Here is a 10,700-nt window from a genome sequence, read left to right on the forward strand (position 1 = left end):
ATAAAATCATAAGAAAAGAGGTAATATAATAAAAAGGTGATTGGCTGCAATCTTCCATCTCTCCAGGACCTGCAGCCTCCCGGACCCTGAAGCGTGCAGGAAAGATTGCAGCAGACCCCTCTCACCCCGGACACAAACTGTTTCTGACTCTTCCCTCTGGCAGGAGGCTACAGTCCATCAGGACCAAAACCTCACGCCACAAAAACAGTTTTTTCCCGTCTGCAGCCGTCCTCATCAACAAGGCCCCGGTCCCCCCTCTCCCCCGTCTACCACGGACTGCCCCCCCATCCCACACTACGTTACATTAACGTAAATATTCCAATCCTGTAACTTTTGTACAGACTCATATCCGGCACTTTAAAAACCTCATTTGTACATTTCTGTTTATACATTTTATTTTATCTCTTATATATTTGTTTTTATATTTGTATTGTATTGCACCAATCACCACAACAAATTCCTTGTGTGTGTGTTAACAAACTTGGCAATAAACCTTTTTCTGATTCTGATTCTGATTCTGAAAAGCACAAGTTGTTGAAAAGTAAGGGCAGTAGAGTACAGCAGGTAAGTATTTAATTTAAGAGTATCAGTAAACAGTAATGTTTTAGCCCTGATTTAAAGGAGCTGAAAGTTGGAGCAGACCTCAGGTCTACAGGAAGTTTGTTCCACCGATGAGGAGCAGAATAACTGAACGCTGCCTCACCTTGCTTGGTTCTTGTTCTTGGGACACAAACAAACCAGATCCAGATGAACCTCAGGGGTCTGGGAGCTTCATAGGAACTAACAGATCAACCATGTATTTTGGTCCAAGACCATTCAGTGCTTTGTAGACCAGCAGTAAGATTTTAAAATCCTTTGACTCACTGGAAGCCAGTGTAGTGATTTCATGTATTATTCATGTATTTCATGTAATGTGGTCCAGTTTCCTGGTGTTTGTAAGGACTCTGGCGGCAGCGTTCTGGATCAGCTGCAGCTGCCTGATTGATTTCTACTAAAGGCCTGTAAAGATGCCATTGCAATAATCCAACCTACAGAAAATTAATGCATGAATGAGCTTTTCCTTGTTTAGACAGAAACCCCTTAATTCTAGCAATGATTTTCAGGTGGTATAACAGAACAAAAGGTAACTGAAATGGCCATTTGCCACAGTAGGCCTATTACAGGGCAGTTCTGGTGTAATAACATTATGGTTTGAAAGGATTCGTTCCTTAGGTATCAAGTGCCACATAGTCAAACCTCACTATAGACGGGAAAAAAGAAATAATAATAATTGAAAGTAAATTGAAGCTTTCATTTAAACCATACAAATGAGCTTTTATTCTACAGCATGCCAACAATTTTTATTCAACAGAAACATTTTTAACATAGCTGCAAGTGAAATGTTACAAGCTTTTTGTCTTTTATTTATCAATTTTATTTGTATGAGTATTTTAAATGAAAAGAAAGAACAGGAGTCCCTGTCCAGGGTGTAGAAAGCTATAGCCTACTCTCCAGAAAATCCTGAGTGATGCTAGGAATAGGTGCCTATGTATAGATGAATGGATGATTGAAGATCACATACTGTATATGTAAGCTGCGCGCATCACTTATTTCTAAGAGAAAATAATTGAAAGTAAATTGAAGCTTTCACTTTAACCATAAAAATAAGCTTTTATTCTACAGCATGCCAACAATTTTTATTCAACAAACATTTTTAGCATAGCTGCAAGTGAAATGTTGCTAGATCTTTGTCTTTATTTATCAATTTTATTTGTATGACTATTTTCCAGGGAAAGAAAGGCCAGTAGTCCAGGGTGTTCCCCTGCCTTTCCCCTAAACAAAGTTATAGCTTAGTCTCCAGCAAATCCTGAGTGATCCTAAGTAGGAATAGGTGCCTATGGATGATTGAAGATCACATATATGTAAGCTGCACATGCATAATTTATTTCTAAATCTTCAATTTTTTAAGGAATATATTTGTGTAAAATCAATAGGATGTATAATCATTATCATTATTATCGATATTTTTGTCGTGACTATACTAATTTATTGTGTAAATTATTCTTCCATTAGCTATATACCGTCATTGGTATGTAGTGAACAGAGATGTCCTCTAGGTGGTGCTACACACTATCACAATGTCCAAGAATGCACTAAAACACTGGCAAGTTCTTGCATACTGTTTAAGTAAATTAAACATTTCATTATATGTTTATTGTTCATACTTTTTGAAGCTGTAGCCTCGTGCAAACACATAGTAGTTAGATGCATTTGGAGTCTGCCTGACCCAAATGCAGTTCTTGATATTACAATCTGACCTTGACAGAGCGGCTTGGCAGGCCGGTCTAGTCACAATTTCCCTGGATGACTGAAAACAAGATGCTCCCACTAGCCCTCCCTTTCCCCACATGACACCTGTGTACCTGAATCAGAACTATACCGAGCTGGCTGATAACATCAATGACGATGGCTGGGTAGATCTGGGGCATAGTTCAGACTTACCACTCATACAAACACGCATACATACATGCACATAATGATAAATACACCTCCCTCATTATTCAACGCCTCCCGTGGCCCCCTCCTATCACCCCTCCCAACAAAATAAACCAAGTTAAAATGTGGCGCCAGGAGGCAGTGGCGATCACCCAGGTGACCAGGACACATATGCTTGTTTGATGTTAATTGATGAGTACGTTGCTTCTCTGTGAGGTGTTTTTTTGGCACATTCATACTGTGTCTTTACACAGTGGGAAGATGTATTTTTTTCCCCCTCCTCTTTCCAGTGTTTCTCAGCTAATGATAAAGGCGGCGCCTACTGGCTGCGGCCTCAGCACCTGTTCTACCCATGTCCTCTGTTGTCATATGTCGTGTCTCTTTTTTTTTTCTCTTGGACAGGCTGTATTGGAACAAATTTCGCCGTGACAATATGACAATAACATTAATCTGAATCTGAAGTGTGTTTTAGCAGCCTCACCAGTCTGGAAACATGCAAATATTTAGTTGGTGTTTAATTATTTGACATTTTATGGATAGGGATATACTATTTCTTTATGTTTTCCCTCAGTGAAAAGGAGCCTGGTTGGCATAAGGTAATCCTCAGATCTAAACAAGAGAAAGAGTCTGTGTCTGACTTAAACTTCTCTTTTAAATAGTTTTTTTTTTTACTTTTTTTTTTTCAAAACAGAATATTTCTTGAAGATTATTCTTTTTCTTTATTTACCTGTTTTGTGAAACCACAAATGCACCTATAGTCCAACAGTTGGATCTGATTAAATCAGACAAATTTACAAAAGATCCATTAGCTGTTGTGAATCAATGTATTCAACATGAGCAGCATTACCAGTGAAACATTCTTCGGTAGTGTAGGGGATGGATGCAAAAAGGTGAAGGTCCAGAAACATAAAAGACATCTTGCAAAATAAAATCTCTTCCATTTTAGAAAAAATTCTCCCAAAAATCTCATACTACTCTATTAAAACCAAGGAATTTGGGCATTGCATACAAAAATGATAACAATACTAGTTGATGTTAGATTATTTGAGGTCATTTAAAAACGTAAAACTGTTAAATATCCAAAAGGCTTTGTTTTCTAAAGCTAAGGGAAAAAGTGCTCAGACATGTTATGGAATGCTGCGACATAAATGAATCCACTTATCAAACATTAATTTCATTTCCTGTGTTTCTGAGCATATGGCAGTAAAAAAAAATAATCTACAGTCACACAAACATTCAACTTTGATGTTGAGGTCAAAATCTGGTTACAATTCATCTCTCATTTTTTCACCCTTTGGTCTAACCATCCTGCCAATGAACAGGATAGAGTTTGTCTTCTGGTCCTGCACAAGGAAAATGAAAGGGTGGTCCACGTAGAATAGTTTGGGGTTTTTGAGTTTGTCTGTGCCAAAGACGCTGATATCAGGTTCATTTCCGTGAGTGTCCCATTCTATGGCAGATGCATGAAATACACCAGACAAGTAAAGGTCTTTCTTCCCAGAAATGTTGGAAAAGTCAGCCTTGGATTTGTCCACAGCATCAGTCAGTCCCAACTCCTGGAGGTGTTTCTAAAGATGTACAGAAAGATGAGATGTATTTCAAAAATAGGACAAAAAACTGAGAGGATTCTGAGTCAGAGCACTAAAATCTACTCATAGCCAGCCTAAAAAAACTAAAACCTACCTGCAGATCGTGACTGACTTCCATGCCACCTTTAGGCAGAGAAACAGCCACGGCTGTCGGCTGCAACTTCTTGCTCCACGCGTCCAGCTGCTTTTTGTTCAGGATCTTCTCCAGCCTCTCCAGAGGCTCTACGTGGTGGGGCATGAGCATCACCAAGGTGGACTTCTTCAGAGCCAACGGCATGCTCAGAATGGACACCTTGTTAGCGTTGTCATTATAGTAGCCATAGAGACCTGATGCAAATAGAAATATGTGACAATACACTTTAAAGGTATTGTGACATGAAAAACAAATTTTTCTGGATTTTTTTTGTGTTTTGTTGGGTGTCTTGACATCAATTACACCCAAAAAAAACGAACTTTTAACATTCAGTGTATTGTGTGCTTTCTGGGATTTTCCGCACAATTATGCAAAAACGGCGCATCTGGTTTGGTGGCGGATCGTTACGTAACGACCCGCTAAATCACCGCCCCCTCCACCCAGCTCCCTGTCTCCTCTCCTCTCCAGCGCACCATAAAGGCTGATTTATGGTTCCGCGTTACACCGACGCAGAGCCTACGGCGTAGGGTTACGCGGCGACGCGCACCGTACGCTGAACCCTACGGCGTAGGATCTGCGTCGATTTAACGCGGAACCATAAATCAGGCTTAACACGGAGCTGTTTAGAGCCTCTTTTGTTCTAATCACCGGAGGACAACTGCTAAAAAGACCCGCGGCCACTGACTGGACTTAAGACAAGGGGACACTGCTGCTTCGCATGCCTTTATTTTTGTGATTGTTTGCTGTGGACTGCTTCGCCGAGCTGCTTTTCCGTGCATGCCCCGCCTGTCGCTCCCGGCTTAACTCTCCGACGCCACTGTTAGCGTATTGCTTGCGGGGAGCTACGGTGCTGCCTTCCAGTCCTCTGGTCACGGACATCCCCGGGCTGTAGTCGCCCTGTCTGGGCTGTGTGTGTGGGTGTTTGTGGTTCGGTGTGCGCGCGTGTGTGTGGAGACGGCAGAAGTGTGTAGCAGTTGGGTTGGAGGAGGTTTGGAGGAGGAGCGGGGCAATGATTGACAGGAAAGGGGGAAAAGGAAGCATTTTTCACTGCGCAAAAAAACACCGTCATAAAAAGCCAGGCATGGAGTACTGGAGTGAAGTTTTTCTTGTTATACCTTTTTAGACACATTTGAGGGATATTGGCCAAGACTTTTAATAGTGTTAAAAGCATGTTAAAAATTATGTCACAATACCTTTAAGGAACTTATTAAACTTTATATTGCATTCGTACATCTTCATTCATTGTGATATGAAAAATATGAAAAACATTTTAAAAGAAGAAAACTTGCCACCATTGAAAAAAGCATTTGATGATATCTGAGGGGGGAACAAAGTGCTGCCACAAAGTGTTTCAAAGCTCCAACCCAAATATAAAATTACTCCATATACATTTATCAAAAAGGCAAACAAATGTTTCAAGTGTTTCATATGTTAAATAGGCAAACACTATAATAATACTTCTATCTGTTTGGAGTTTAATTAAATGTAATGGAACTAATAGGACAGTATCCACCTACCTGTGCGGTGCATCATCTCCAACGAAATGGTGTAACCACGGGATACCAGGAATCCACGGTTGTCCACCATCTCATGATGAAACTTCTCATCCCAGTGAGCTGTGAGAAAAGCTCATTAAGACGCGGTAATAGAATACTACCAATAGACAGGTTTATATACTTACGTTTGAAAAACATAGTATTGAAGATCATTGCCCCGTCAGTCTTTTCCACATTTTTAATGACCTCGGGCAGCTTGCCATCAGTGGACTTGGCCGCCCACTCGTTGATGGAGTTGACCGCGCTCTTCTTATCTTTGAAGTTTAACTTGGAGTGGTCACATTTATAATACTTTTTGCTGCTTTTGACGAACTCATCCACAAAAGTGACAGAGCTGGGTCCATACAGGCGATTCCCGATCTTCCAGGTGACATTGCGCGTCTTGGGGTCACTCACCTCAGTCAGGAGCTCCGCCAGGCCAGAGTGCAGCTGCTCATCTTTAACTTTATCTGCATTCAGGATGCTTTTTACCTGCGAGGCAGTGGAGGCCTTCCCCCCGAGAGCCACCAGCCCCAGAGACGAAGCCACGACCACAGGGGAAATGAGGATGTTTTCCACATCCTTCTCCTTTGCCATGGTCTGGTAAAGACTGAAAGCCAGGTTGGCACTCTTGTCAGCCAGGGTGGTGGCAGGACTACTCAAGGCCTTCTTTGCTGATGGAGACGTGGCTGCTTTGGCTGCTGAGGCTGCCGTGGCTGGTTTGGCTGCTGTGGCTGGTTTGGCTGCTGTGGCTGGTTTGGCTGCCGTGGCTGCTGTGGCTGGTTTGGCTGCCGTGGCTGGTTTGGCTGCTGAGGCTGCTGTGGCTGGTTTGGCTGCTGAGGCTGCTGAGGCCTCTGTGGCTGCTGTGGCCACCAGAACCAGTAATACCAAGTTTTTTTCCCACATGGTGTAACCTCAATCAGAAAAAAAACTGTAAAAAAAAACATAAAATAAACATAAATTTAATTTGCTGAACAATCTTGTCTTATTATTTGATGTAATGACATTTAGTGCTCAAATATCACAAAGACGTAAGCTCATATGATACATCATGTACCGGTTATTTGAACAATGAAAAGCATCAGGACTAGGGCTGGGGATCGATTCAAATATCAAGAATCGATTCGATTCCGATTCTTAAGATTCAGAATCGATTATCACGATCCGATTCGATCCGATTCGATCCGATTCGATTCGATCCGATATTGATTTGGGTTACTGTTAATAAAACAGTTTTTTCAGCTGTTGCATGAATTATATGACTGTGTAGTTATGCAACATATTAATACTAGTATTATATTGAGATTCAACAGCAAGTATTGCAGCTAATGATGCTGTAAGGACCAATCAGCTCCCAGAATGCTGATAGAACTGCTTTCAGAAACATCGTGGGTCAGAATTATCAAACAGATCCAGGGCAGCAAACAGAGGACGAAAGAAATTGCTTTTATTTTTTCCCCATTTATGACAATTTGGTTTTTAACATTTATGCAAATGTAACCCCAAGACAGTATATAAAGCAAAGAAATATAGACAATGTATGCAATTATAACTGAAAACTTTAATGTTTTCATACCTTTAAACATATTTAAAGGCAAAAACATGACACCAGTTATTCTCGTGTCCAACAAAATATTCCTTTTTTGGGCATAAACAAAAAAGTACCAAAAGTTGTAAGTAATTATGGAAAAAAAAAAAAATTTAAATCGATCTTTAGACATATGAATCGATTTGTAGGAATTAATATGAGAATCGATTTAAAATCGGAGAATCGATTTTTTCAACACAGGCCTAATCAGGACTGCGTATCTAATGCCATCTAAAGCAGATCTCCCCAAGTAGAGCGGCAGTACTTGCATAATATCCATGTAGGCGACTGCTGGATGCGTCTGAGCCAAGACAGCGGTCAGATTAATATAAGTTGCTCATGATTTGGCTACGCAACAGAAGGCAGGTTTCAGAAATTGTCTCAGGGGAATCATCCCGGTTGATTCTGATTGGTTCTTGGTTGTGTGGGAAAAATTTTCACGTGCTGATGCATGTGCTACCAGTGTAAGGTTTTCACTTCTGTACACGTGGAAAGAGTGAGTTTTTTGCTTAAAAAGAGCAGTCCTTGTGCCTACAGGCAATTGCAGACATGGCAAAGATCTACAGCACAATAGAGTGCATGCCATGCATCTTCCCAGACATGCTTTCACATGCTCCTTTAAGCGATTAGGCTGACAGAGAAATCGTGATACCTCTCTTCAGGGGGATCATTTTAGTTAGTTTTTAAAACATTACAGAGTCTGTGGTGGCTTAAATAACAGAACAAATAAAGACAGATGCACTATTAACTGCTGAAGCTTTAGAGTCTAGCCTGTCTCTGACTAACAACAGGGACACTTTAAAATTATAGTTTCCTCCCTTTCGCAGATGAGCCAATGGCCATTCATTTGAGAACAAATTTCCGTACCACTAACATAGAATAAGATCTCTCTGAGAAGTTGTCAGTGACAAACACTTCATCTTACTCCTCTTAAGACTTTGTTTACATGAATTACAAGGAAAACTCATGTAAAAGTAATAGTTAGAGCATTCTCATGTTTTTTTCCAGATCAGTGCTAATGTTATTGGCATTGGAATGCGATATCCAGACAAAAGAGAGGAAGACATGTCCTCTCACAGAGGAAATCTGATCTAAAGTTGCAGCCAGCTCACATGACTTGACCCTCTTTCATTCATTGTAGCAAACTTTGACATCCACTTTTTTCCTGTTTCTTAAAGCTTGCCATCTACACTGCCTAAATCCACAACAAAGTCTACAAAAACTTTCCATAGATGGAAAGATTTGTTGCTTCTTTTCACATGCCTGGCCTTTCTTTTTTCCCACCCATAATCCTCCCTCCCCCATATTCCCAACACAATTATCTTACCTTTTTAGGACCTTTGGAAAATGTTGTAAGTTTTTGGTCTAATTATCTACAAACATATCCTTCAGCACTGGTCTGCTGTTCATGAAGTTAGTTTTTCTTTGTGTAAAGAGGAGAGCTTTCTGTCACAGCTTCCCTGCATGAAAACTTCTCCCATGGAATCTTGTTTCTGGGCAGTCCGAGCTGACGCAGAAGAATCTGGACCCCCGGGTCCTAAAGCCCGACGAAGTGGCTCAGAGGGAGGCTCAACCCAGTTTGCCATTGCAGCCCCCGACAGATCGTTTTTGTGTATTTGTATAAAATGTCTTAATATTGCATTTCCACAAAGCTGGGGGTTTGCAAGTGACATGATCTTATAAAAAGTGCCAAAATGAATCTGAATATGTTCTGCTAATGTGAGTCGGGCTTCAGAAACCCTGGGTCCAGATGTTCCAGTTGGGAATGCTGAGTATTTCATCATCATCTTGCAATTTAAGGGTAGGCGTATATAAGTTGTATAGGTTTGTAAAATGGTTTCCATGAAAATCTTATTCAGTATTTCCGCTTGATTCTTTCTATGTGTGTGGGCTTATTGTAATTTGAAAAATGTATGTTATTTTACTCTTTTCATTTCTTTCCATCTCACTGATGTCATGTGCGTCCTCCCGATTCTTTTAAAGCGGATCATGTGGAAGTTGACCTGGCAGCAGGAAGTTGCAGAAGCAGCGGATGCATGTCCGGTGCGACACTGCAACCATTCTTCAGTGTGTGCGATATTTCTAAGCATCTGCTATTTACAGGTCTGTTGGGAAAACCTCTGTTTCGCTGTAAGATGAGGAAAGTATGCCATATACTGTTACTTAAAAGAAAAAAAAGAGGTATGCATTGTTTTGTGTCTTTGGTATGATGTCACTGGCAAATGCTATTTGAACAGCTTCATTGGTGTAAATATAATACATATATTTATTCAGATTGTCTATCTGCTTCCCCCCCTCCCCTGGAAACATGTATGCTGGTACCAGCACATGCAGCTGTTATGTCTGCAGAGCACCGTATGTGGTGACAGCAATGCAGATAAAGTTGCATTCCAGTATTTAGTTGAGCAAACTTGAATGTTTTGCAATGCAGCCATAGTTGATGTGCTCATTTGTATTTTTATAGGAAATTCACAAGTTTTTGAATTTACCATTTAACATGTAATGGTAAAACGATAAAAGGGATGAAGTTTTCTTGAAACGTTAATTGTGAAATAAATACAGAAACACTGTGTGTGAAAAGCTTTATTTAATGAAGAGTTTAATAAAAAGTACTGTGGAATATTGGGACAGATCTAATATGGACACAGAGGACAGACCTTTCTTTCTTTCTTTCTTTCTTTCTTTCTTTCTTTCTTTCTTTCTTTCTTTCTTTCTTTCTTTCTTTCTTTCTTTCTTTCTTTCTTTCTTTCTTTCTTTCTTTCTTTCTTTCTTTCTTTCTTTCTTTCTTTCTGAGATTATTCTGTGCTGGATACAAGCGTGAGGCTTTCAAAGAAACACAGAGATGCATTATTAGGGCCCGAGCACTTACAGTGCGAAGGCCCTATTGTATCTGTAGGAATTTTTTTTTTCTTTATTCTTTCTTCTGACGAAAGGAAGGCCTTTTTGCCCCGCTAAACGTGCCCCAAAAGACACCAAATTTTGCACGCAAGCCAGGCCTGGCGAAAAATTTGATATTTAATGGTTTGCATTAATGGGTGTGGCAAAATGGCTCAACAGCGCCCCCAAGAAAACTTTGTGCCTCAAGCTCCACAATACGGCAAAATGTATGTCATTTCTTCAGCCGCTTCAGAGCCCGAACCGTAATGTGCACCCAGGTGTGTTATACAACAAAATGTGCGTCTCCATCTGGCGACAATGCGCATTACTTTTCTCAGTTTAAAAGCGTTACCGTGGCGACGCTAGATGCCAAAAAGTGCGCCTACCCTTCATCTGATTGGTTCAGACAGAAAAAACTTTGTGCCTCAAGCCCCATAATACGGTTTGACATACATCTCTTGGGGCCATGGCCGAAACCGAACAGGAAGTCGGCCATTTTCAAC

The 10,700-nt window shown here is 40.6% G+C and overlaps 1 protein-coding gene across 2 annotated transcripts; it reads right to left on the reverse strand.

Annotated features, from left to right (window-relative positions):
* Window positions 1-2,156: 2,156 nt before the first annotated feature.
* On the reverse strand, window positions 2,157-8,814 carry serpinh1a (serpin peptidase inhibitor, clade H (heat shock protein 47), member 1a). Of its 2 annotated transcripts, none has more exons than XM_061740219.1 (5): window positions 8,648-8,814; window positions 5,879-6,646; window positions 5,715-5,813; window positions 4,159-4,391; window positions 2,157-4,043 (listed from the first exon to the last, which is right to left on the reverse strand). In XM_061740219.1, exons 2-5 carry the CDS (start codon window positions 6,636-6,638, stop codon window positions 3,741-3,743), a joined length of 1,395 nt encoding a protein of 464 aa, XP_061596203.1. In that variant the 5' UTR covers window positions 6,639-6,646; window positions 8,648-8,814; the 3' UTR covers window positions 2,157-3,740. The 2 variants fall into 2 exon arrangements, with proteins under 2 accessions (XP_061596203.1, XP_061596202.1); XM_061740218.1 differs by having other exon boundaries at window positions 5,879-6,663.
* Window positions 8,815-10,700: the final 1,886 nt, after the last annotated feature.

This window comes from Cololabis saira, chromosome 14 (genome assembly GCF_033807715.1).
Source record: "Cololabis saira isolate AMF1-May2022 chromosome 14, fColSai1.1, whole genome shotgun sequence".
Lineage (NCBI taxonomy): Eukaryota > Metazoa > Chordata > Actinopteri > Beloniformes > Belonidae > Cololabis > Cololabis saira.